The following is a 27,845-nucleotide window of genomic DNA, read 5'->3' on the forward strand; positions in this document are numbered from 1 at the left end:
AAACCTTCTTATTTTCTAAGACATAATATAATAGTCAATTGGCAATAGGAGTATTAAATCAAACAATCATCATAATAATTTAAAACAATTTATTGATCACTAAATTTACAACTTTTGTTCTTTCTTTGATTTCCTAAAAAATACTAAATTGTCTAATACAGCCTTATATCCAGGGAATGTGAAAAATAAGAAAATTGGCAGCTTCAATAGTCACACCTATTTCATTGTATTGTTTTATACATTTAATAAGGCTAATTTAATAATTTGATATCATTTAATAATAAACATGTGATGTTAAAAACAAAACATGCACTGAGAATAATAGTGAGCATCACTTCATTATCTTGTATGCCTGTCTCCTTTCTTTATCACAAAACCACTTGAACTACATGTTAAACCATCAGTCTTTATTATAGATATAGATTATTATTAACGTAAATACATTTTAACCAAAATGAAATGCAATTTCTTATTATTTAATGGATTTATTTTCTATAGAAAAATAAAATATTTCGGATAGTAAATTGTTTTGTAAATAGTATGAAAAACAAGAGATGGCCTATGAATCAAATAGGTCTTGGAAATCTCATAAAAACATTATCTGTAGTAATAAATAACTGGAATATATAAACAAATGCAGCTCGGCTGTATGAATCACTTTACCTTATTGAAAAAAGAAAACTAAAATGATACTAAAAACTAAAGTGGTATCACCCAGAGGCTATTTTTAAAATGACAATGTTACAACTCGTCATGTGATTCTTTTTGTTGTTGTTGTTTTAAGTAGTGAGAATCGTCACATGCAACTGGAGCAGATAGTTCTATTTTATATTCACAACGGTATGGCTCTGTCACAGACAACAATTTTGTTTCTAGTCCACAAGAGATATGAACAATTGTCATTCTGCTAGGGCCATTCCAACATGTCACTCCGTTAGTATATTTCATGATAGAGTATTTGTTATCACCTTCGCCAGCCCACTCTCCCCAGTTTCCGAGCCCAACCTCAGCACCACCAGATTTAGATTTTTGAGTAACCTTTTCAAATAAACATAGTTTATAAACATATTCTTTGTCTTCATATTCAAGACACTGCCCATCTAATGTTGCATATTCTTGATTCAGACCATAATCCTTTTCTAAGTTTTGCTGAATGCTTCTTATATTAGACTCAATTTCCCGGACAGCACGCTCTGCATCCGTGAACTGTTTCCTGGCTTCAGTTGCTTCTTCTATTAACTTTTTAGTCTCATCATCATACTCTGTTGTATGATCTTGTTCTGGTTCTTGATCATGGTCATCTATGTTTAAATCTTCATGATGATCAATATCTTCTGTTTCTTCCTCGCCTTCACCCTCCATATCATGAGCTTCTTCATGTGGAATATCAGTATCATCTGTCTCAGCTTCTTCTGGTTCAGCAGGACGGAACATACCTTCCTCCATCATAAGCAACGGCTTTAGTAATGACCAAGTGGATGTAATGAATGAATCCTTATCCATACTTTCATTATCTCCAAAGAAATACTGAATTTCATCCTGATCAACTTCTCCATCCTTATTCTTATCAAAAACATTTACAACTTTAATTTCAGCAACAGTTAGTATACCATCCTTATCAGAATCAAATCTGTTAAACTGTTCTGTTGCTTCTTTAACAAGCTGTTCCTTTTCTATTTCTGCTTTCTTTTGTTTTTCTTTCTCCTCAGCCTCTCTATAAACTTGGAGTGCTTCATTTTCTTTAGCTTCTAACTCATTCTTTAAAGCTTCCTTCTCTTCCTTAATTTTTAAAGCATCTACTTTATCTTTCTCTAATTGTGACAATTGCTCCGCCATTTCACTTCGTTTCTTATTTCCCTTTTCGATTAATTCTAATCTTATAGAGTTACCTGCTTTATGAAGCTCAGCGGTCTGTTGTGCCTGTGCTCTAGCTTCCCGACCGAGTTCTTCGCAAATATTGGAACACGTATCTGGTGCGGCATATTCATCTGTTCCATCGCAGCAGTCACAAATTCCATCGTTTACTCTAGAACTTGGAATGTTTTGTGGTCGGTGTCCTGCATTTGTACAATGGAACACGCTGTTTAAACAGGCTGATGTTCCAGGCTCATCGCTTCCATCAAAACAGTCGCAATAATCATCATTTACGTAACTAAAGGGAATTGTATTTGTACCATCAAAACATGTAAAATCTTTAGTTGGTGAATATAGCGATGCTTTTGATAATGAAACACCGCGAGGCCTCGGAACATCGGAAAGAACGAATATTACAAGCGAAGATGATATTAAAATAAAAGATTGCAACTTGCTCAAGCAAGTTGAATACACCATGATTAATATCTTATACCGGCAACTGAAATAATGTGAAATAACACTCGATAAATAGAACGTGTAGAAAACGACAGCCGACCGCTGACGATTTGACAATGACGGAACTTATTTTCTCTGTGACCTGTCTCTTAAAAATAATGACGTATCCTGCACGTATCCTGTTTGTGGGTTCTTGGGAATTTGGATCATTCATTTTCTCTAAAAATAAATATCTAATAAAATTTCAATTATATATTATTGTTAGAGACCCTAGAGACTTACCGTTGTATACTTAGGTCAAGGTTGTTTAGGGTAATATTTGCAGTTATTTTACCAGTGGCAATCAATAGAGAGACGAAAAAAAGCAGAAATCAGAAATGTCAAAACACAGCTGACTGCTGACTGTAAATTATAATTTTTAAGGTTATGTTGTTATTTATTTTTAAATAAATATCATACAGAAGTAATTTGATAAATTATAATTAACCGTATTGTGATTTGTGTGTTGAGAACGCAATAAATTAATTTTAATTCATTGTTCATACGTCCTTCGGAAATAAGAGTAATTCTTACGAAATAAGATTCAGCATAAGAATGCTGAAGTTATACTAGTGGTTTGCTAATTTAAAATCATCAAAAAGATGAACGTTGACGACATTATATGTCGCTCCACTTTTTCAATGCTTGAAGGAAAGATTGACAGCAGAATCATTAGTTCTATAGGTAAAATGGGATTTGATAAACCTACTGCAATTCAAGCGAAAGTGTTACCTCACATGTTACTTGGATTGGACGTTATAGCAGCGGCTAAAACTGGAAGTGGTAAAACTCTAGCATTTCTTATTCCTCTGATCAATAGTTTACTGAAATGCAATTTTAACAAAAAACTTGGTAAGTACTTAATTTAAACCAACATTCAAAGTTGTACGAGGTAAATATTACTTCATAATAAAATAAATATGACGTTTAAACTATTGTTCTAGGAACAGGATGTTTCATTATTTCACCAACAAGGGAGCTAGCATTGCAGACACATAAAATTTTGGAAAAGTTATTAGTCAATATTAATTTATCACATGCATTGATTGTTGGTGGTGTTAAGAAAAATAAAGAATTATTATCTCTGCAACAAGGTATGGTTAGCACTATATATTATTTAAATTATTTGTATCTTGAATCAGGAAATAAATGGATTATTTTAATATTTTAGGTGTAAATATAGTAGTAGGAACACCAGGCAGAATATTGGATCATTTGGAAAATACAAAAGAGTTTAATTGCAAAAACCTAAAATGCTTGATTTTGGATGAAGCTGACAAATTACTTGAAGCTGGATTTGAGAAACATATTAAAGGAATAATAAAACTGTTGCCAAGTAAGCTATCTGTGCTATTGAAGTATGATACAAATATAAAACAATGTCAACTGAATAGGTATTGTAATAGAAATGTAATCAGGCAATGTATGAAGCTGCACTTGTAGCTAATTTCTAACACAGAATTCTGCAAAATTTGCCAAAGCAAAACAATCGCATGATTATTATAAATAATCTTAGTATTTTTAGACTAATGATAGGCTGTTGAATTGCTTAAAACTACATCTTATTTTATCTTGAATCTGTTGCATATTAGGTCAGCTAATGTTATATTTTATCTTCCTAGGAAAAAGGCAGACAGGGCTCTTCAGTGCAACCATAGATGATAGAGTAAGAAATTTGGCATCTTTAGTGTTGAGAGAAAATCCAATTTTAATATCAGTCACAGATGAAAAACAGTCCACAGTAACGGGGCTTCAACAAGGGTAATAATTTAATATAAAATGTATAAGTATAAATCAATACATACAAATGATTACTATCTAAAGATTTATCATTTAACAATCAATACTTTTAAACAATGAAATACCTATTTAATTATCGAAATGTATATATTTTATGTAAACTTTAAAATAGGTTTTAAATGTGATAATTTTTTTTTGCAAATAATTTTTTGATTATGGAAATGCAAAATGTTAAAAATATAAAATAAAATTGATCAATTTTTTTGTTTTCAGCTATTTCATATGCCCTGTCGAAAAGAGAATACCATGGCTATTCAAAATGTTAAAAAAGGCGAAAAAGTTGAAATTATTAGTGTTCTTCTCATCATGTAAATCAGTGGACTTTCATTATGAATTCTTCAGAGTACACTGCAAAGCTCCTGTCTTGAGTATCCATGTGAGTTACATATTATATAAAATTTATATAGCCTCATAAACATCAAACTAATATTATAACTAACATCCATACTAATATTATAAATGCGATAGTAACTCAATCACGCCTTAACTACTGAACCAATTAATAAATATATTAATAATATTTTGACACCCGAGAAAGGACATAGGCTACTTTTTACCCTGGGACATAGGATAGGTTTTATCCCGGAAATCCCACGGGAACGAGAACTATGCGGGTTTTTCTTTGACTGCGCGGGCGAAGCCGAGGGTGGAAAGCTAGTTATTAATAAAATTGTGAATTTTATTTTTTGTAAAAATAAAAATTTCTATCATAGACATCTATTCATAAATTGTAAAAAAAAAAAAATAATAATCAAAAGATATATTTTAATTTTTAGGGCAAGTTAAGTCAATCTAAAAGAAAAGAAGCATTCCAAAATTTTGTAGAAGCTAAAAGTGGAGTCCTATTTTGTACTAATGTAGCTGCAAGAGGTTTAGACATTCCAGCAGTTGATTGGGTTGTGCAGTTTGATCCACCAACAGATGTCAAGGTAATTTATTATAAGAACTTATTATTTTTGAAAGTTAGTATTCTCTAGGGTTTGATTTTACGCGAGTATTATACATTTAGAAATTAAAGACTTTTTAACGTGTCACGTTCCCGTGGTCACGGGGAGACTCCCCGTGACCACGCTCGCTGTAAAGTGCTCGAAACGTCGGGAAAATAATATAATGATTAAATCGCGTTTAAAATCCGTTAAAAAGTCTATAATTTTTGAAAGTTGTTTGAAAACTGATACTTAGATCATTGAGATAATTACTACGTATGGAGGAGACACCACAAACAAAATCTGTATAAAAATTATTATCTAGTTAGGTAACTACTTACCGATGAAAGTTATTTCTTTGCACTTTTTCGTTTATTTGTGCAATATCGTAACACACACGAAGGCATATTTGATGCGTTTCACTTTAAAACAAATAAAAAATGAGCGTGCAGTTACACCATATGGCGTATGTTGAGCGGAACATAAGTGATGTAGGCGGCCGGCGTCGTCTCCATAATATCTCAATGACTTAGAATTTAGATCAACAAAGATTTGTGATCAGCAATATTTTATTGTTATATGAACTTGAAACAATTGTGATTAAAGTCAATGGTCTACACTCTATGTCTACAGTATCCTACAAAAATTCATCTTATCATGTTTGTAGTGTAGTTGTAGTTTTTATTATTTTATATTTAAATAATAATTTGTTTATTTTTAGGAATATATCCATAGGGTAGGACGAACAGCACGTGGTTTAAATAATACTGGTAATGCTGTTATTGTATTGAGACCTGAAGAGGAAAACTTTGTTGAATTTCTAAAGAAAGAAAAAGTTTATTTAGATAAATATACGTTTGACTCACCTCAAGAGGATGTACAGGAAATGGCTAGTAAAAAGATGATGCTAATTCGTTATTCTATTATATTATAATTGATTTATATTACTTAAGTATGTTTTTTTAATTTTTACAGCTAGAAGACTTAATACAAAATAATGGTGTTATAAGACTCTTAGCTCGAAAAGCTTATTTGTCGTTCCTAAGATGCTACAAGAAACACCCTCTAAGTAAAGTTTTTAACATCAACAATTTGGATTTAAAATTAGCAGCTAAATCCTTTGGATTTTTAGAACAGCCACATGTTGATTTTTGTATCCTTTTTGAAAGTTTTATTTTAGGTTTATTATACGTTTTTTAAACTTCACTGCCACTTATACTTTCCTTAACACACATTTCAGTAAATAATAAACCCAAAAAGGCCCGATGACACCTGAAGAAATATGTTCTCTTAGTTGTTTAAATAAAAATAAAAAATATTTATGAAAAATTTGTTTTATTTATCATATGGGACATGGAGTTACATTGTAGGTATCATTTCATAACAATATAAGAATGGTAAATTCTCGGCTAGTTTTTAATGCTGCTTAATATAAAATAGTACATTTTACAACAATATTAACATACAAATGTATTTATCATTGTAATCATTGCTTATACAACATTAGTAACAATTCAGCTAGAAATAAACTGCTTTTAAACTAAAAATTATAAATAGTCACAAATGTGAACCAATTTAGCTTCAGCTAACTGGCCTTTTATTGTTGCCCTTTTGTCTGTAAATTTTCGTTTTAGCGTCTTTCTTTTGTCCTGGATTATTTAAACTCTTGAAGTATCCAAATCCGCCACCACCCTTACGTTTCTGTGTAGGGCCTTTAGAAGTCACCTTCAATTCTACTGCAGGTGGAACAGTGAAACCAAATGATTTTGATACTTTAGCCATGTCAATTGTATCAATATCGAATATTGTTTTCAAATGGTGCGAGTCGTAAGCGCGTAGATAACTCTTGAAGGCCTCTTTTGCTGATTGATTGAGGAAGTAGTTTCTGGATATTAACTTCTCCAGCTAAAAATATGGAAAATTGATTTACAGTCAAGAATAAAATAAAAACTATTGATAAATTAGGCTCAATGTTTTCTATTGGTATACAAATATCACAGACTACATCTAAAAAAAATAGTAAAAATATATTTCTTTATTATTATGTAAGTACATTACCTGTAACTGAATATCAGCAACTTTATTCCAAGAAAATTCAAACTCATTGAGTGTAACTTTAGATTGTTTCAAATATCTAAGGAATCCCAGCTCCTCTGGTCGCAAGAACAGTAACGCATGTCCACTGGTGCCTAAACCTCTGGCTGTTCTGCCCACTCGGTGAATGTATTCCTATAAATCCATACAATATAAATTATTTACTTTAAAAAAAAACACAATAATTCTAGCAAGGTCATCTCATGAGAATTTAACGTTGTAACAACTAAACCATTCTAATTCTATTCAAACCTTTCCTTTTATCCAATAAACAAATAAAATAATTTTATTTGGATCATTTGGAAGCTATATAAATATATACAACAAAAATTTCAATGTCTATTTCAGTTGATTATTATAAAATGGTATATAATTATAAATTATTCCACATTATAATATATTTAAATTTACCTTAGGATCATCTGGAGGATCATACTGAACTATCCAATCGACAGCAGGAATGTCGAGACCTCTCGCGGCGACATCAGTACACAGTAAAATTCCACTCTCTGCATTGCAAAATTGGAAGAAAGTTGTTGTGCGCTTTGCTTGTTGTTGTTTTCCCTGAATGAAATATTAAATGATATTATTTATAAGTGAAAAAAAAAAAATTGTGTCACTGTGTGGTGTTTAACACTTTTTCAGATGAAGCTCTCATAGAGGGAAAATATGTTGGAGATTTTAAAGGAATATAATGATTTGTATATTTAGAAAAAATGTGAGCCTTAACGGAACACCAGGCTAATGTGAAACATCGACATAATTTTGTAAAAGTAGTAAGCAGAAAAGAACAGATCACTTTATATGCGACTCGACTATCGTTTCAGATCAATAAAATGGGTAATTTTTAGTGAAAAACTTACATGTATAGACATAACTGGTAAATCAATGTAATTGAACAATTCATGATGATACTTGACAGACATGCAGGTAGAGAAGAATACCATCACTTTCTTCTTTCTATTCTTCTTGAGGAATGTGAAAAGAACCATCATGCGTCTTTCTGATGGACATACTATGTACCTAAAAATATACATAATTAATTAAAATTACATTCTTAATTATATGATATATTATAACATCTTGAAATATGAGTTTTTACCTAGTCAGTGTCAGAGAATTCATTACTACAAAAAATTGTCAATAATTTTATCTCAATATCAAATCAAAAAATTTATAAAAAGGATATTCACCACAAGGATTTAGTAAAGCTTGTTTTTTTTTTTAATTTTAAACTCTAGACAAAGCTATTGACAGACATATTTTTTTATAATATCCAACACTTAAAACACAGTTAATTATTCAGATTCTTACCCTTGTTCCAATGAGTCAACTGTTGCTTGTTCCCTGTGATCATCCACTCCTACATACACTGGTTCATGTTTCACAGCTAAAGCCGTTAAAGATTCTGTCTTCTTTGTTTGAGTGGCACTGAACAACATGGTTTGCCGCCGTTCTAAAAAGGAGATTAGTCTTGAATAAAAGTATATTCTCACAGGAATAAAAGTAAGTTCTGAATTATAAACTATGCTGTACACCATAAAGTAGCAACATGGATATATTTTTTTACAAAAAAGTTTGGCTAGGATGTTAGCAAGCAAATGTTTAGTTAGGTACTGTTTATTCAATCATTTAATTATTTATTTAACCCATTGAGCCCCAAGCGCCCCAATCGGTCCCAGACACAATAGATTTTCTATTGTGTCTGTGGTTCCGGGGCCTGCCCCCCTAGCCAAGTGGCTTTCTGTTAGCGTAGCGTTCAATAGAATAGACTACTAATGTATGAGATTGATGTAAGCTGTAGATAAAAGTTATCTACAGCTTACGTCAATAGAATAGACTACGAATGTATGAGATTGATGTAAGCTGTAGATAAACGTTATCTACAGCTTACGTCAATAGAATAGACTACGAATGTATGAGAGTGATGTAAGCTGTAGATAAACGTTATCTACAGCTTACGTCAATCTCATACATTCGTAGTCTATTCTATTGAACGCTATGCTAACAGAAAGCCACTTGGCTAGGGGGGCTGAGTTATTATGAAAAGGTAAATTTCACAGCAGGCAATATATAAAAGTGGTTAATTACACTTACTTGGTAATAACTTAATAATTTGTTTGACTTCCTCTTCAAACCCAATTTCCAATATTCTATCAGCTTCATCTATTACCAAGCACTGCAAGTTTTTGTACAAGAAGTCTGGAGTGTTCTGCAAATGATCCAGTAACCTTCCTGGTGTAGCTACTAGTATGTTTATTCCTGTAAAATCACTACATAATAAAAAACAAAGTCGCTTTCTCTGTCCCTATGTCCCTTTGTATGCTTAAATCTATAAAACTTTGCAACGGATTTTGATGCGGTTTTTTTTAAATAGATAGAGTGATTCAAGAGGTAGGTTTAAGTATATAATTTATTAGGTTTTAGACAAAGCGGGCGAAGCCGCGGGCGGTAAGTTAGTTAACAATAAAATGATGCTTTTTCTACTTCATTTTGTCCTAAAACAAAATTATTTTATTTATTTTTGTGTTACTTATTTCATTTAATTTATTTATTCATCTTCATACCTATGTACCTACATAAACATACTTACAATTGAAGCAGGTCAACATCAAACAAATTACGATCTAATCATACAAAAAAATTAACATTTGAGGATTATTTTAGAATTTACAAAAAAAAATATTTGAATAGATTACCTTTAGAAAGTTTCTGTGCTTCAGTACTTCTGTTAGCACCTCCCATCACTAATCCATAAGTATGATGATGGTATTTCATGAGCTCCATCAGTACTCCAAATGTTTGCATAGACAACTCCCTTGTTGGTGATAAGATTATAACACCAGTACCTTGAACAAAATTTATTAAACTGTAATATTGATATTTTTATTATGTATTTTTGTTAATTTAAATTGAAACATCAGATATCCATTCTTCGTTCATGAAATGAGTGTGACATGTATTTTCAGTTTATTAAAATAATAACAAATGTGCCTCGACAGTTTTCACCGGAGACTCAATTTATTTTCATTTTAATAAACTGATTATCTTCATGTGGAGTTCAATTTTCACATTCGCCTTTTTTGTCATCATGTTAATCATTGCATAATTTTCAATATTTGTTAACCCAATTGACCACCGAGCGGCCCAATGAGACCACGACACAATAGATTTTCTATTGTGTCTGTGATTCCGGGGGCTGAGGCATTAAATTTAATGAGTCTCAGTAATTTATTAGTTACAAAACTTACTTACCATTTCTAGGTTTAAACTTCAATTTGTATATCAATTCAATAGCAGGTATGAGGAATGCTAATGTTTTTCCGGAGCCTGTTCGAGCTGCGCCCACCAAGTCTCTTCCCTCTAACAAGGGTGGAATTGCCTTAGCCTGAATTTCTGTCATAGTCGTGAAACCCATATCTTTAATACCCATTAATGTAGCTTCACATACTTTTCCATCCAAACATGAAAACTTCTGGTCTGATAATATTCCTAAGCACAGACTGGATCCAGGTACTGAAATAAATAACATTAAAAATATATGAATCGCAAAATGTGTTGGTAAGCACATAACTCTAGAACGGCTGAACCGATTTCGTTAATTCTTTTTTTATAATATTCCTTGAAGTACGAGGATGGTTCTTTAATGGAGAGAAAACGTAAACATGTACCATGGGCGAAGCCGGGGCGGACCGCTAGTTTTAAATAAACTCACATAAAATATATAATAACATGTTACCAGGAATTTAACCTACTCCAACCGAAGTAAAGATATATTATATCACAAAATTCAAAGGAATATACAAAAAAATGTTTGTTATAAAATTAGTGTAATTTACAAAATCTTGTATTTATTATCTTCTAAATTTCAAGACTAGAACTTACATTGACTTTCATCATTTTTCTTATCATCATCTTGGCTAGCATCATCATCTGAGTTTTCCACTGGCTCTTCTTTTATTTCTGTTTCTTCCACCACTGACTCTGATTTTGGCTTCTTCTTCTTTTTTTCTGATAATATTACACAATTCTTTATTATGAATACCATCAACTCTAAACGTTCATATATTTTCAACAAATGCTTTTATACCAAACAGCGAAAATACGGCAAAAATAATATAAAGCAAACAAGTTACATAAATCAAGTTAAATTTTCACACATTTTGTTGAGGCGCATGAGTTTTTTTTCTAAATAATATTTTTAAACATTCTTATTCTTAATATAAATCATAACAAGCTACTTACTTTTTGGAACTACCTCAGTATTGTTTTCAATATTTTCAGACGCTCTCTTCGTTGATACAACGGACGGTACGTTATCTTGATTGTTTTCTAAAATTTAAAAATAGAGATGTTCAAAACTGTTCTTACAACTCTCGTGTATTTTAAGAGATGTACGAACAGACACTTAAATTGTGTAACTTTGATTAAGAATTTTATGCAAGAATGCAATTTACACAACGTGAAAGAAATAATAATAGGTTACCTTCTTCATTTTCTCCGGCACTTTTCTTTGCGATCAATTTCAACTTTTTCTTCTCCCGCTTTTTAATTTTTCGCATTAATATCTTGTCTGGCATGGGCATTTTGAAGAGTTAAAATTGAAACTTTTTCATTTAATAACACGCGCTAATTAAATTTACACCGAACTTTATCAAAGTTTCACGTGGGGTACTGGAATAAATTATTGTCAATGTCAGTTCAGCTCAATGACTAATGTGATTCCTTAAAAGGCCCTACTCACGGTTCAACACAACCAACAATCTGCTGAAACAATTTGTTGCAGTCGCGATTGAGCGTTCTCTACTCACGATTCATCCAACCCTCAATCTGATGACCAGTGTTGCCAACTCAGTGGAATTTCCACTAGATCTGGGTGGTTTAGCTCCCCCATTTAGCGGACAAATATTGGTTTTAGTGGCTGGTGGATTTTCCTAGTGGTTTAGATGAGTTCAATTAGTGGTAAGGTACGACATTCAACCACTAGGAAGATTTATTTTGTGTCATGTTGTTTCAACGAACATTCGGGAATTCTCCGTTGTTTGTCTATTTCTTGAATATTTTTGATTATAAACTTTATTACTATTGATATAAAGTATGATTTGATGATTCAAAAGGTTATATGTTTATTCTGTATTTGTGTACAAAAACAATAATTGTCAGTAGGTACCTACGTATTGGCAACGCTTTACGCTGCGGCCGCGGCGGGTAGCTTCTAGCTTGACGTATTTTAATTAATTTTGTGAAGTAATATGGTTTTACATTAAATATGCCCAAACCACAATACACACCAAAATTTCTATCACAGAAATTTATTCTTCACATAGGTACTGAAACTCTAGAAGAAGCAGATTTTTCTAGATGATCTTTAAATGTAACAAAAATAAAAATAATTGGTTGCCTGTAAAGTCGGTATACGGGCGAAAGTTTTATGTGACAACGACTTTTTATGTCTGTCTCTCTCGCTCTTAGGCGGGCTAACCATGCCCGCGTGCCTCTTTCGGTGACTCATCGTAACGTTACCGAGCGTTACACTTTTTCATAAGTGACTCCCAGCCGCAACGCGGCTGCGCGATTGAGCCGAGATTGCACGGTTCCCAACTTAGGGGTTTTCCCCCCAGATTTAGGGGGTAAATAAGTGAGACAGGAATTTTTTAGGGGTCTGAAATTTTTAGGGGTATTTTTAGGGATTTTTTTTTGACTGTTTAATATTTTTAAATTGATAATTACATAACTAGTTTTAATATTTATTTCTTGACCTAGCGACTCATAGCGACATCCAGTACGTAATTAAATAAAATTTTGCAAAGCATCATGATGGTCCGATTTACATTAAATCGAAATGGTGGATCTTGTACAACATATTTTAATCCATCCAATAAAATGTTAAATTTATTCAACATGTATGATTTCAAAAACGCTGAATCTTCAGATGAAGACGAAATATTTTATGTATTAAATAACTTGTAATAAAAAGACTTTTGAAACATATTACAGCATATTATTTCTAAATCATCATGAATTTATATTTGTATGTTTTTTTAGGGGGACAACTGAATAATTTAGGCGTTTTTAGGAGTTTTTGACACAAACTTTAGGGATAAATATTTTTGAGAGTTGGTAACACTGCGAGATTGGAGCAATCACAATACTCACGTTCCAACACGCACACAATCTGCTGAGACAATTTGTCGGGTTGCTTCCGCGCCGATCCAATACACAACATGTTGGGTTACGCCCCCAACGTGCCCTCAACTATACTATTCACGACACAATCTGTCAGCTCACTGCAGATTGTGTCAGCAGATTGTTACTGAAATTGAATCGTGAGTAGGCTACTTTATCAATATTCATTGGTTCAGCTAAAGTTTAAGTAGCCTACTCACGATTCAATTTCAGTAACAATCTGCTGACACAATCTGCAGTGAGCTGACAGATTGTGTCGTGAATAGTATAGTTGAGGGCACGTTGGGGGCGTAACCCAACATGTTGTGTATTGGATCGGCGCGGAAGCAACCCGACAAATTGTCTCAGCAGATTGTGTGCGTGTTGAAACGTGAGTATTGTGATTGCTCCAATCTCGGCTCAATCGCGCTGCGCAGTAATCGCAAAATGGCGGTTTTGAGCTAAACGCGGGAAAGACATTTTTACATATTTGAGGAAGATGTTTATATTTTATAGCCGTTTATACTTTATAGCCCTTGAAATCTATCAATAAAATTGGAAAAAATACAAGCTTTACAAAGATAATTATCTTATATTTCATAAATTAGTATATCCATTAATAATGCGTATTATTGCGTTGAGGTTTAGCATCAGGCCAGGCATCAACGTGACGTGCACACGTTGTGGCAAGCAATCGCGGAATGAAATTGTATCAGCAGATTGAGGGTTGGATGAATCGTGAGTAGAGAACGCTCAATCGCGACTTCAACAAATTGTGTCAGCAGATTGTGGGTTGTGTTGAACCGTGAGTAGGGCCTTTAAGTTTGCCGTCAATTATGTCAATACAAAACTTAAAGGCCCTACTCACGGTTCAACACAACCCACAATCTGCTGACACAATTTGTTGAAGTCGCGATTGAGCGTTCTCTACTCACGATTCATCCAACCCTCAATCTGCTGATACAATTTCATTCCGCGATTGCTTGCCACAACGTGTGCACGTCACGTTGATGTCTGGCCCTTGGTCTGGCCTGATGCTAAACCTCAACGCAATAATACGCATTATTAATGGATATACTAATTTATGAAATATAAGATAATTATCTTTGTAAAGCTTGTATTTTTTCCAATTTTATTGATAGATTTCAAGGGCTATAAAGTATAAACGGCTATATAATATAAACATCTTCCTCAAATATGTAAAAATGTCTTTCCCGCGTTTATCTCAAAACCGCCATTTTGCGATTACTGCGCAGCGCGATTGAGCCGAGATTGGAGCAATCACAATACTCACGTTTCAACACGCACACAATCTGCTGAGACAATTTGTCGGGTTGCTTCCGCGCCGATCCAATACACAACATGTTGGGTTACGCCCCCAACGTGCCCTCAACTATACTATTCACGACACAATCTGTCAGCTCACTGCAGATTGTGTCAGCAGATTGTTACTGAAATTGAATCGTGAGTAGGCTACTTTAGAGTCTCAGAGCAATAAACCTTATTGCTCTGAGCTTAGAGTTGACTTAGAGCCATAGATGATCAATGAATAAGGAATCACATCATTTGAAAGAATAATTATCACTGATGCGGTACTGTGCCGGAACTGTGGGCTCACTGATATGTGTGAATCGACCATTATGCAGCAATGCGCTAACATGGATAATGATCTAAGACGGCCGCGGCCACACGACGATCGCAAATTCGCAATACGAGCGGCTAACACGATGATTTAATTTCAAAAAAAGGTACAGGAAGTAAATCACATGGTGGCTCCGTGTACATTCGTCACGCATTATACCAGCTCTAATATATAATGTGGACTACGCATATTTCCTTCCCAACTCTAGAAGCGAATCACGCGCATCATTATTGAAATGAAACTCCTGTGAAAACTAATAAACTGTGTAAGCTTCTTTTGACTCACCCTCACCAATGGCCGCACATTCATTTTTTCGTAGGTAGTACAGACTAAGTACCTAGTATTTCTACTATGTATTTGCTAAGTCAAACTAAATTCGTAATTTTATTTCAATAAAATGTACGACGAGCCTGAAGATGAGTAAGAAGTAGGAATAGAGGATGCGATACAATATATCGCAGGCTTAATATACGTCGTTTTGATTAAAATTCTTAAATTATTAAAGCAGAAACATAAGAAACCCAGAAGAATATTATAATAAATGACAAATACATAATCAAATAATATCTCCGTTCTGATATTATAGTTCAAAGATTTCCTCAATTAATTCCTTAACTTTTGCTCACAATATGTTATTTAAATGTATTCCTAAGTTTTATTGTAACCACAGATTGTAACATTCTCAGAATAATAAAGAATAAATAAATATATATTGTGTATATATTGCACTTTCATAATATCCGAGTTACATAACTGGCTGTGAATATTTAAAAAGACGCTGCAAAATTACGCCAACCAGTACACCGTACTTATTTCACTATAGTAGAGCCATTTTAATAGGCAACATTTGACAGTTCAACAAAATTCAACAACGTAACCTAGTAACGACGACATAGAATAACATGATATTTCGTTTTGTTAGAACTGCACATTTGCTTAACTTATTTCAATTACGATTACATATTTATAATAATAATGACCGATACAAGTAATTTTAAGATTTCATTTTACTGATAAACCATCCTAAACATAAGAGCGTTTTCACATTGTCCGGTCCGATATCGGATATCGGGCGCCGATAGCCGATATCCGATATCGGAGGCTAAGTAAAATGTATGATTTAGGTACCTGTCTTTCACATTGTCCGGTCCGATATCGGATATCGGAGCCAACACCGATATTCCCGTGAACTATCGGACGATAATGTTCAGTGTTACCAACTCAATTTTCGAAAAGATAGTATACCAACAGCAAAAAAAGCACTAGTTTGTGTATTTTCAGTCATTTCTAGGCGCTGAATGTAAAAAAAAAAATCCTTTCATTTACTTTAAACCTTTTTATTAAGAAAACATTCATTTAAGTATTTAAAGGCATTAAAAATACTATTTTTACGGGAGCTATTTTAATACCGTCCTATAATATACGGCAATTGGCTGAACTGAAGTAAACAAAAATATCTATATCTTTTTTTACGTCTCAAATATAATAAATACAACAAATAAAGTTTTTTATTATAGTTTGCCATGATGACCAGTGTTGCTAGACCTTATGATTTTTCGGGTGATCTACTGATTTTTCAAATAGGTACTAGCTTGGAAAGAAAGGGGTAGTTATAATATTTGTTAAATACTACCCAGAATATTTTAAGAAAGGAAAAGTAAATTTGCATATTATGTTAACGAGGTATCAAAATATACTGCACTTTCCAACATGTACAATAAATCAACAAAAATAGTATGACATATTTTAGAAGAAACTGACGAAATAGTTATTGGAGAAACAATTTTATGACATTCAAGAATTTATTACATTGCGGAATCTGTGACAACGAAGAATTAGTTTAGTTTAATTTATTTCGTTAAATATTTGCACACCCAGATAATAGGTAGAATGATGTACATTCTACCTATTATTTATAGGTATAATATATATATATTATTATTAGCACTATAAAATTGTAATAACAGCACCTACATTTGTAAATGTAATTTGAATTTATATTTGCCAGTTTCGTCGCTTTAATACTGAGTTGAATTTTATTTTATTTTATTTGTTTATGAACATAACAGTCGTAACTACATGATTTAATATAAAAAAGTTCTAAAATTCACTACGACCACACAACATGTTTAAAATAATGGTACGCGATTATTATCATTCTTCTTGTCGTTCTTAATAGGTAATCTATTTTGTATTATATATCTTTATCGCTTTATATATTTATTAACATATTTTTATGGCCTTTATTTATTCCTTCCTATACCTACTATTGTGAATATAATATATTGTATTTCTCGATAATCTCATAGTTACATATTAATAATTATATTCTTACTTATTATATTTATGCTCTGCCCTATTCCTCTCCTCAAACTAACTTCCTTCCGTACGTCTGGTTGTCTGGAAGAAATCGCTAATTAGCGATAAGACCGCCATTTGTTTAAATTTATAATTAGATTAAGTTCCTAGTTAAGTTAAGTCAGAGCAATAAAGTATGAATAAATAAATAAATAAATAAATAAACATGTTCTATTATTAAAAAAAGAAAAACAGCATATAAAAAAAACAAGCCTCACAATGAAATTGAATATTGAAACTAGATTCTGACTCTGCAGAGGGTACAAATCCAAACTCCGCAGTCAGCAGATTAAACCGGTTTGAAAAACATAGTTTATTTACTACTATTTATTTTATTTAAAATAAAGTTTATTTTTTGTAACATAAATGCATCCACTGTTTTTTTTAATTCTCCATATATCTACTTTTCCAGTTTCTGGCAACACTCATGATATCGGGACGATATTATCGGATAATGTGAAAGGGCAAATTGTGTCCGATATCGGATATCGGCTATCGGCTTCCGATATCCGATATCGGACCGGACAATGTGAAAACGCTCTAATAATCAATTTCTGAATTGAAGAACTGACGTCGCTACAATTTTGTGTCAATAAACCTTTTTTTTTTTAAATACTAGAGACGTTACTCTAAAAATCGAAATCTGACATCTAGAATCGAATGCATTGATTACAGTGCGACATAAAAGAGATGAAATTAATTAATTTGGAACTAATTTTTTTTTTCATTATCTGGCAACCCTGAATTATCAATGCAGCTGTCAAGTTGAATAAAAATTTATTGTTTATTTGGTGAAGTTGAGATAAAATTGTTATTTTAAACAAGAAATTTACTCAAAAAAGGAGAAATCATGAAAAAGGTTAAACGTAGCGGTGTCCGTGATGCCATATATAAAGTTTTCATTCGGTGTTTCTCATAATTTCAAGCTGAAAAACGAGAAAAATATTTGGAAAACGTTTACAGACGTACAGCAGATTATACCGGTGAGATTCCATTTATTTTTGCTCAGTACTACGTAAAATAGTATATTCCATTAGTGACGAGTGTTTAATGTACGTATCTATGGCGATTATAACGTTTTTGAAATTTAATTTGAGGTTATTTGTATGTAAACAAAAACTAGTTTTTATAGTGCGACCAGCACAATTTGAGTCAAGAAGTTATATCCAATCCAACCAGCCTTAAATAGTATAGTGATAACTATTTTCATACCTATGAATCCTTACTTATATCCTTATTACTTATATCCTTATTACTTATATCCTTATTACTTATATCCTTAGCTATCTATGAATCCTTACTTGCTACTTACTAGAGTGGACGCAGGGATCCAAAGTGAGTCTTGGCCTCCGACATAAAAAAAAATAGTTTTAAGCTACTAAATAAATATGTTAAATGTACTATTTGATTTTATTCATCTTAATTCGTTTGTTATAGGGGTTTCTGAAAGCACAGTACGCAGGATAGTGGAGCAAGGGAGTAAAAATGAAGGAGAATATCTACTAAAAATAAATAAAAATATGTAGTTTTCAAATCACCTTGTTTTTTTTACTTGACGGACCCAGAAGGAGCATAATGTGTTTGAGCCTTAGGTTTGAGCTGTATGTATGTATGTTTGTTTGTTCGTATGTTTGATTCTATGTGCGCCTCTGCAGTCTAAATGGCTTGACCGATTTCTATAAACTAATTCCAAATACATTTAAGTAAAATTTGACCTAGGTAGGGCATTTAAAATACTAATGTATTTTTGTCTTAAATTTACACGATGATGAATGAAACAACTTTAAATCGCGGTATTTATTACTTTTTATTTTTTTGATTTTTATTCTATAGTATCAAGATTGCTTGCGTCGCAGTATCAGTGTTGCTATATGAGCGACGGTGGCGCCCTCATTTTTTGTCATCTCTTTTGTGTCGCACTGTAATTGTGAATAAAAATCATCATAAATTAATAAATTCGATTGACAAATGTTTCAAATCCGTATCGATTAATACACTTTAATCGATGTTTTTAAGCAGGTTACCTCTCTTCGAAGATAAAATTGATAGACGTCAAATGTTGCCTATTAAATTGGCTCGACTATAATTTCTTGTTTCGTATTTCATTGGTAAGACGGCTTTACGTTGCGTTCATGGTCCCGCGTTTCAGTTTGAACGAAGCTTAAAAGCCCAAATACCTAGCCTCCTCGTCATAGAAAATAAAAAGTCACTGACCACTGTCACTGTCAATATCACGCTTGTTGAACTTGAAGCAATGTTGAAGCAACTTGAAGTGAACATGTGAAAATTATATTGTGATAAACAAATCTTCCAATTTTGTATTTTAATATTTTATTGAATTGAAAATTAAATTAATAGCTAATTTATTTAGTTTTAAGAATGAGTTCAGAAAATAAAAATCCAAAATTTAGAGAATTACGTGTGTCAAAATCAACATTGAAAGCGATCAAAAGCATGGGTTTTAAGTACATGACTGATATCCAATCTGAAGTGTTGCCCAAAGCCCTAGATGGGTATGATATTGTGGCTACAGCAAAAACAGGTTCAGGGAAAACTCTATCGTTTTTAATACCTGTTGTAGAATTGGTCAAAAAAGTAATGGATACAGAAACATCAGGTCAGAATTTACCTGGTTCATATACATTATAAACCCTTAATTATATTTTCGGTAGTTTCAAAAATTTCTTATTTTCAGCTACCCGTTGCATTATTGTATCACCTACGAGAGAATTAGCAATACAAACCAACACAGTACTTCAAGACTTAATTTCATTCCATGATGGAATGACTTCTGCATTGGTTATTGGAGGGGAGAGTAGAAAAGGACAGAGCAATTTATTAGCGCAAGGTAGACACTTTTTAAATATTTGTGACCAAATTAAGAAGTTATTTTTGTAAAACAAGATTAGCAGATCTTATATCTAAGACCAGAAGTGTAGCGTGCCTTGGCGGAGCCCCGTATAAAAATTTGTTTGGGGGCCCTTAGGAAGGGTAAAGATTCCTCACAAAAGCGCATGTTGGGGCCCCCTTGGTGCGGGGGCCCCGTATAATTGATACGGCAGATACGGCGGTAGCTACGCCCCTGTCTAAGACATAAATTATTTTTTACAGATGTTCATATAGTAGTTGCAACACCAGGAAGACTTTTTGACCACATGAGGACCAAGGAGTTTAATTATAAACATGTATGTTGTCTTGTATTGGATGAAGCTGATAAAATATTTCAGTATGGTTTTGAGGAAGATTTGAAACAAATAATCAATAGACTTCCGAGTAAGTTCTAGTTTAGTAATCTATATCTTTGTGAAGTATTTGCATTAATATTCATATAAACTTTTTCTATGTATGTTTCCATAATTTATTTTATTTATTTAATATAGGAGGATATATAATGTTTCATGCTAACTTCATGTATTAATAACATGATAATTTTTTGTGGCTATATGATGTTATTACGAGTATGATGTATATTATACCAATTATCTCAACAGCTTGTGCGATAATTGATGTCATTAGACTTCAGTGAATGAATGAACTTTGAAAATTTTCAGAGAATAGACAGACAATGTTATTTAGTGCAACTCATTCTGAAATAACAGAAGCATTGATAAAATCAGCAATGAAAGATGATTTCCACACAATAAATACTAATGAAGATAACGACAGAGCAACTGTAGAAGGACTTAAACAAGGGTATTTTATATATATATATATTTTTATAATGGCATTCTTGTTCTTTTTGTCACTTCTAATAGTATTCTATAATTGATTTATTGATTACAGATATGTTATATGTGAAACAGAATACAGACTATTTTGGCTACATAAACTGCTGAAAAAAACTCAAAATCAAAAAGTGATGGTATTTTTTTCAAGCTGTAAATCAGTTATATTTCATCATGAGTTCCTATCGAAATATTGCAATATGCCAGTGCTTTGCATTCATGTAAGCTACATTACATTTATTTAAACATTGTTAAACCACATATTACAAAACCTTGTGAATTATTGGTAAAAATAGAAATGTTTATTTAATTAAAACCTTGATAGATTACACCTTTTGTAATAACTCAGGCCCCGGGATCACAGACACAATAGAAAATCTATTGTGGCGTTTTCTATTGTTGGCGTGGACCGATCGGGCCGCTTGGGGCTCAATGGGTTAATATAATATCTACAAATTTAAACTTTAAAGTATCATATTTATATAAAAATTAAAATCCATATTAATATTATAAATGCGAAAGTAACTCTGTCTGTCTGTCTGTTACTCAATCACGCCTAAACTACTGAGCCAATTTCCATGAAAATTGTTATGGAGATATTTTGATACCCGAAAAAGGACATAGGCTACCTTTTAATGCGAAATATGTACCACGGGCGAAGCCGGGGCGGACCCCTAGTCATTTATAGATTGCAAATCAATAAACATAATTAATACTTATTTAATTTTTGTATTTAAAATTGTGACTAATTCACAGATCATAATCCTTATAGGGCAAGTTGAACCAGGCAGATAGAACAAATGTAATGACAAGCTTTTATAATGCGGATAAAATGGCACTGTTCTGTACCGATTTAGCTGCAAGGGGATTGGATATTCCAGCTGTTGATTGGATAGTGCAGTTTGATCCACCTTCTGATACAAATGTGAGTTTTATTACTATCCATAATTATTTTAAGAAGAAACTAAAAATTATTATACAACTAACTACCTAAGTACCCTCAATTTTTTTTTGTTGATGACCACATGCTCTATGCTTAATAATTGGTATATTAAATAAAAAAAATATATGTATAATTTTATCACCTAAATTATATTTATTGTATAAATACTTACCAAATTTTAAAATTAAAAAAAAAAAACTTGAACATTCATTTTTACAGGAATATATTCATAGAGTAGGAAGAACAGCAAGAGGTCTAGGGGCCGAAGGCTGTGCTGTACTATTGTTGAGACCAGAGGAAAAGGAGTTTGTCAACTACTTGAATGAAGCAAAAATTTTCTTAGACAAGTACGAGACATGGGATAAATATAATAATTTACAACCAAAAGTAAGATTTCATGTTTATCAATGTCAATAGTAAATATCATGTGTTATAATGTGAATAAAAGAAATATTTTTTTTAGTTAGATGCTGCAATGGAAGACCCAAAGTTTCATAAAATGGCTGTTGAAGCATTTGAGGGTTACATAAGAGCATTTGAAGTGAAAAAATTGAAACATGTATTTAATTTGCTCAACATGGACATGGATATTGTTGCTAAATCTTTTGGCCTAAAAGGAAAACCTGATGTTGATATAAGTAAGAGTTATACATTACTTAAAATATAACTGAACTAATTTGATAGTAAAAATGCAAGGTATATGGAATTGTTTCATGTACCTTATACTATTCAAAAACTATTATTTCAGTAAAACAATTTAGAATTTTAATGAGGATAGGAAATTAGTCTATTTTAACTTGATAAATTGAGCCTTTTTGTTAATCTCCATCAGAATTCAAACCTTTACTATAATACCAACATAGACAGCTGTTTACGTTAAATACATGTAAAGAATTAATTTGAATTTACATAGCGCTTCTAGATTGACATGCACATAGTCTGTGGATATTACATTATAATATACAAAATGTTAAAATTTTCTTTTATTATTGTTTTAGGGGTTGGCTTCAGTAAAAAGCACAGGCCCAGAAAAAGGAAGGCAGCAATGTGGACTTCTAAACCAATGCCAGATAAAATCTCCAAGTCATAGTTGATAATATTAATATGTACATATTCTTGTAAATGGATGTAAATAAAACATTTTTTGGTTATAATCCAGTTGTATCATTACATACACAGTACACACCCTCATAATCATAAGTACAATAAAATAATATATGAATAAAAATATACAGAGATTTTGTGACTAGATAAAAATAAAATATTTTTTGCAGAATGTATGCACTCACGAATATATATATCGAGTTTAAGTCATAGAAGGGTCATACAAAATCCAATATAAGTATCAAATACTTCAAAATATTTTCAGAAACTATAATAATGAGTACAATACTATTATTTACATTTTTACTTATTAACACTGTTACCCTAATATTAATACATGTATTTACAGTTTCTTATATAAAGTAGGAACTTTACACTTTTATATATTTACGTAAGCACTGTACACTCATATAATAGTCAAGATATCGGATCAATCTATAGCCCTTTGGTGCAGAAGATTTGTTTTGAATTGTTTTTACAAGACATGCAGGATCACAATATGATGTTTTTAAAATTAAATCATTTTTACAATATAGGTAAGTCATTTAACTTTTCATGATAATTATCAAGTTCTTGAATTTTAGTTATTTAGAGGAATTATCCATTTCATAGATATTATTTCTTACAAGTTTTTCATAACAGTCTTCATGGTTATGTTGATGATTGACAGCATATATCATTGAGTCTATCGTTTCGACAGTAGCAGGGCATCTATTGAGTGAAAAATATTGCACACATCTCCATGAAGTTTTGCCATGAGTTGTTGAGTGTTTTGTATAAACAAAATTCATATGGACTAATTGCTTGTGTCCTTTTCGGCTGTATATATACTTATATCTCACTGGAATCTGGCTGTCAGATGATCCATTAATAACAAGGGATAATGCACCTGCAAAAAACATACAACACACTGGTCATATTAAATAAATAGTACAGTATAATATAAGTTTGTTGGTTTATTTTAATATGTAAAGATTATGATTATATAGATGTGGTGAAATAAAATGAAGATAATATTTTTTTATAATTTTATTTTATTTATTAAATTTAAATATGGATATAAAACGCATTTGTATAAACCTTAGATAATAATCACACAATACAAAATTTTAATCACTTCAAAAGTACTCATAATTATAAAAATTGGATTTTATATAATAATCCACATTCATAATGGAATGTAAAATTTAGTTTTTTTCTTCATATTACTAAGAAAAGTCACATATTATGAAGAAAGTTTAAATTTGGAGATCAATAATACAAAAACACTGGGTTACAAAACACACTTAAGATTAGATATAGAATACTTCCAAAAAGAGAAAATGTTCCAAAGTAAAAATTGCATTTACTCACAGATATTATACAAAAATAAAGACTAGAACATGAGCAAAAAAGTCTTGAAAATATGGCAGAAGAATAATGGCACCAAAAATGTATGCATAATACTGCATTCTAAAAATAGATATTGGCACGCAAAAGCCGAGTTTATATCACAGCTTATATGAAGAAATTGTAATGGTACATTATATGCATTATAAAATATATAAAATAGGTATATTATTATGTGTATAACGGTATATTATCTTTTATTTTTTTGAAATGCAGTACAATCATGCTAAAGCAACTCTCATTAAGTCTTAAAAATACAATGAGCATTATACTTCTTAACAGAATAAGATTTATAAAACATATTTTAAAATATTATTTTCCCTGCAACTTTTTAGAGCTTTGCACAATTGTACTGTTATTTGAAAATTATGTTTTTAAAAATATATATTTTTATTTGTGGCATAATTTGGTCCCAAATTTATTGAATCTTTGATTCTTTTGTGTATTTTATCATATCACTTATTTTTGTATCTCTATAATATAAATTTCCTCTTGAGAGGAAAAAAAATTAGCTTAAAAGACTAATTAGCGTAGTAATCTCCTTGGAGGTGCGACACTTTAAACACGTCGTTAAAATGAACTTCAAAGCATGGCGATTTGCAAAATGGTAATTCACAAGCACTACACATAAATCTAGTATCGCGACGTTTCCCTATTCGCCAGCAAAGCCGACACGATCTCTGCGGATACTTCTTTTTCCCATCCTCTTTCTGTGGTATGGTGACGAGGCGATGGTCTAAAGCGGGTCTCGTGTATTCTTCATTACTAGGTCTTATTGCTTTATTTGATATCTTTCCATTTACTAAATTTTTCAGATCCAAAAAAAGAGTACTCAACCCGGTACAATCTGAAATCACGATGGGCATTTTCAATTACATTTATTAACAACAGAACAGTTATATGATGATGTTGAAAATGCCATCGTGTTTTCAATGAATGAAAGATTTGTAAAGGAAAAGTATGCAAAATATGATTGATGAAAACTAATTAATGATTGCATTTTCAACACAATCTAAACTGCTAGATACAGAAGCCATAGAAGCAAACAAAATGAAAATAATAAGAAAAAATAAGTATAAAAAACACAGTTTTATTAAATCGGGATGCACAGAAGTAACACTAAATCAATTAATAATAGAAAATGCATTTGATTTCATTATAATACAGGTTTTATTATAAGTAAGCAAATAGTTTATTCAGAATCACTGGAATATTTAAAAATCTATAGAACAAAAAAATTTCAACAATTTTGTCAAAATCCTACATTATGTTCAAAATGTTAAATTTTCTCATGATTCTGATTAAACAGAATATATTCTATAGAGAAAATAAAATGGTACATATTACAAACAAGCAAAACAACTGTACCCCAATATATCAATTATACTAGAGTGAATTAAGTTCACTTGAAATGAAAAATAGCATAAATTAGTGTTAAAAACATTCTAAACAATAACATATACATATCAAATATACTCACTATCTTGTGTTGTTTGCAGATCTAACGGCATCATCAAGCTTTTCTTTCCTTCTGATTGTGTATCGTGAGTTGTGCACACGGCTGGGTCTGTTACAATAATATCACTATCATCACATTCAGTTTTAAGTTCAATCGGAGTGTCTGGCCCTATTTGACTCATATTATTTTCATTGGTATTTTTACTGGGACTCTGAATTGGATTCAAAGAAGTTGTTATATCTACAGGATTTTCGTCATATATTTTCTTCAAGTTCTCATATGCACTATGTACAGAATGGTTAGATTGTTTATTGTAGTTAAATTTTTCATTGAACTTTTGCCTCTTCTCTGCGTTGAGTAAATCTGTATAAAAGTTTTTTTTAAGAAATTCTTCTGATTTTCTTTTGAGTGTGCTGATCTGTTGAAGCTTTTCAATGAATTGCCTTTGTTTAAATATATCAATGTCGTTTGTTTCTTGAGTTTCATTTGGTGAGGTATCATATGTATCAGAGGCACAGGATTCAGTGTTAGGATTATCATTATGAGTTTCTAAGTTTTGTTGAGGTTCCTTTTCAGTCTCACAACATTCTTCTTCAGTCTGAAATAAATTACTAAATAGTTGAACAAGATCATATACCTAGATGATTTAATATTGAGTAGGTACTTATAAATTAAAACGATTAACTACAACAAATGATAAAATAAAATAATTATTGATAAAACTCACCTCTTTATTTGTTAATCCCTTTATTTGCAAAACTTCAGCTGTACCTATAAAACTAGTGAGATCTTCTCTTTTAACACTAACTTCGCCGTGATACATAAATTGTAACAAATCCCTCATAGCTTTGTGAGAGACATCTCTGAGTACAACTGTAAAAAAAAAACAGTTTAAAATTACCAACAAACGTGACAAATAAATAAATTATTATTAATTTTTGGTTTGGTAGCAGAAAGGTTATAAAATAATTACCAATAGGATGCTGACAGGGATTCAATTGGAACATTTTCTTGAAGTACGGCGAACATATTGAAAGTATAACTTTGTGTGCTTGGAGCAAGTGGCCTTCTACAGCAATCGTTACATCGACAAATTCACCATTGCCTAATAAGCCAGCGAAACCTTTGCTAAGATTCCCGTGAAAATTGTTCCAAGACAATGAAAATTGTTGGTCCATTTCTGTTTACTAATGAACAGTTTGGTATGGAGTATTACATGGTACCTATGCCTTATTATTATTTAGAGTATTTTTTTCAGATTTCCATAGGTATAACTTTTTATTTAATTCTACTACACCGTTGTCCTTGTAAATAAATAAAAACGTATTAATTTTATAAACTTTTAGAACTCACAAAATGTATGAATGAATTAATGTAGTCACAGATTGTAGTAATTAATTTGACGTAATTTGTGACAGGTCGCAAAAGTCAAAATCAAAAGAGCGTCCCATAATGTTACCATTTGTAAATAAAAAGAATTCATACTATTATTGGTATATCTGTGGGTATATCTATAACTTAGATCAATGGATAACACTCGCAGGCGTTTCCCCTTTTGCAGAGGTATAAGATTATTCGAGTCGAAAAATCTTATGCTTTCATAAAAACTACTTGCGTAATCGATTACAAATACTCTGCGTATTCGTAAAACATCGAAAGGACGTCTGCGAGTGCTCCGCTAAAAATTCCGTTTTGCACTGTCAAATCTTGCAGAAGCAATTCAAACATGTCGAATATTAAAAAAGATGGAATAACCCTTCATTTGTGTATATATTTTTAATTTTTTAACGTACATTTCTAATTAAATGCAATTTCTAATAATCGTCGATGTATCGTTTAGCGATATGATCAAGACAAATAATCGAGTCATGTTTACTCGTTCATTGATGCG

General features: G+C 31.6%; 5 protein-coding genes across 8 annotated transcripts; 2 read left to right on the forward strand and 3 right to left on the reverse strand.

Moving 5' to 3' along the window:
• Positions 1-72: 72 nt before the first annotated feature.
• LOC123694893 (glucosidase 2 subunit beta) lies at positions 73-2,436 on the reverse strand. Its single transcript, XM_045640503.1, has one exon. The coding sequence runs from the start codon at positions 2,329-2,331 to the stop codon at positions 742-744; it is 1,590 nt and encodes a 529-aa protein (XP_045496459.1). The 5' UTR covers positions 2,332-2,436; the 3' UTR covers positions 73-741.
• A 267-nt stretch (positions 2,437-2,703) lies between these two features.
• Positions 2,704-6,365, forward strand: LOC123694991 (ATP-dependent RNA helicase DDX18-like). 2 transcript variants are annotated; one of them, XM_045640661.1, is made up of 9 exons: positions 2,704-3,201; positions 3,294-3,443; positions 3,521-3,685; positions 3,972-4,110; positions 4,363-4,525; positions 4,926-5,078; positions 5,797-5,964; positions 6,051-6,228; positions 6,316-6,365. In XM_045640661.1, the coding sequence occupies exons 1-9, from the start codon at positions 2,952-2,954 to the stop codon at positions 6,342-6,344; spliced, it is 1,395 nt and encodes a 464-aa protein (XP_045496617.1). In that variant the 5' UTR covers positions 2,704-2,951; the 3' UTR covers positions 6,345-6,365. The 2 variants fall into 2 exon arrangements, with proteins under 2 accessions (XP_045496617.1, XP_045496618.1); XM_045640662.1 differs by lacking the exon at positions 6,316-6,365 and having other exon boundaries at positions 5,797-5,968; positions 6,051-6,203.
• A 28-nt stretch (positions 6,366-6,393) lies between these two features.
• Positions 6,394-11,843, reverse strand: LOC123694990 (probable ATP-dependent RNA helicase pitchoune). Its single transcript, XM_045640659.1, has 11 exons — positions 11,656-11,843; positions 11,415-11,501; positions 11,055-11,180; positions 10,425-10,685; positions 9,869-10,018; positions 9,267-9,431; positions 8,484-8,625; positions 8,033-8,192; positions 7,581-7,733; positions 7,134-7,304; positions 6,394-6,980 (listed from the first exon to the last, which is right to left on the reverse strand). Exons 1-11 carry the CDS (start codon positions 11,753-11,755, stop codon positions 6,657-6,659), a joined length of 1,839 nt encoding a protein of 612 aa, XP_045496615.1. The 5' UTR covers positions 11,756-11,843; the 3' UTR covers positions 6,394-6,656.
• Positions 11,844-19,597: 7,754 nt separating this feature from the next.
• On the forward strand, positions 19,598-23,156 carry LOC123694779 (probable ATP-dependent RNA helicase pitchoune). Its single transcript, XM_045640342.1, has 9 exons — positions 19,598-19,951; positions 20,030-20,182; positions 20,446-20,607; positions 20,886-21,027; positions 21,118-21,280; positions 21,832-21,984; positions 22,222-22,389; positions 22,466-22,640; positions 23,001-23,156. The coding sequence occupies exons 1-9, from the start codon at positions 19,714-19,716 to the stop codon at positions 23,090-23,092; spliced, it is 1,446 nt and encodes a 481-aa protein (XP_045496298.1). The 5' UTR covers positions 19,598-19,713; the 3' UTR covers positions 23,093-23,156.
• On the reverse strand, positions 23,124-27,350 carry LOC123694782 (kelch-like protein 20). Of its 3 annotated transcripts, XR_006751862.1 has the most exons (5): positions 26,928-27,350; positions 26,682-26,827; positions 25,976-26,552; positions 24,460-25,342; positions 23,124-23,995 (listed from the first exon to the last, which is right to left on the reverse strand). XR_006751862.1 is itself a non-coding variant. In XM_045640347.1 (4 exons), exons 1-4 carry the CDS (start codon positions 27,130-27,132, stop codon positions 23,691-23,693), a joined length of 1,233 nt encoding a protein of 410 aa, XP_045496303.1. In that variant the 5' UTR covers positions 27,133-27,350; the 3' UTR covers positions 23,124-23,690. The 3 variants fall into 3 exon arrangements, 2 of the variants coding, with proteins under 2 accessions (XP_045496303.1, XP_045496301.1); XM_045640347.1 differs by lacking the exon at positions 24,460-25,342; XM_045640345.1 differs by lacking the exon at positions 23,124-23,995 and having other exon boundaries at positions 24,121-25,342.
• Positions 27,351-27,845: the final 495 nt, after the last annotated feature.

The sequence above is a fragment of the Colias croceus genome, chromosome 10 (genome assembly GCF_905220415.1).
Source record: "Colias croceus chromosome 10, ilColCroc2.1".
Classification (NCBI taxonomy): Eukaryota; Metazoa; Arthropoda; class Insecta; order Lepidoptera; family Pieridae; genus Colias; species Colias croceus.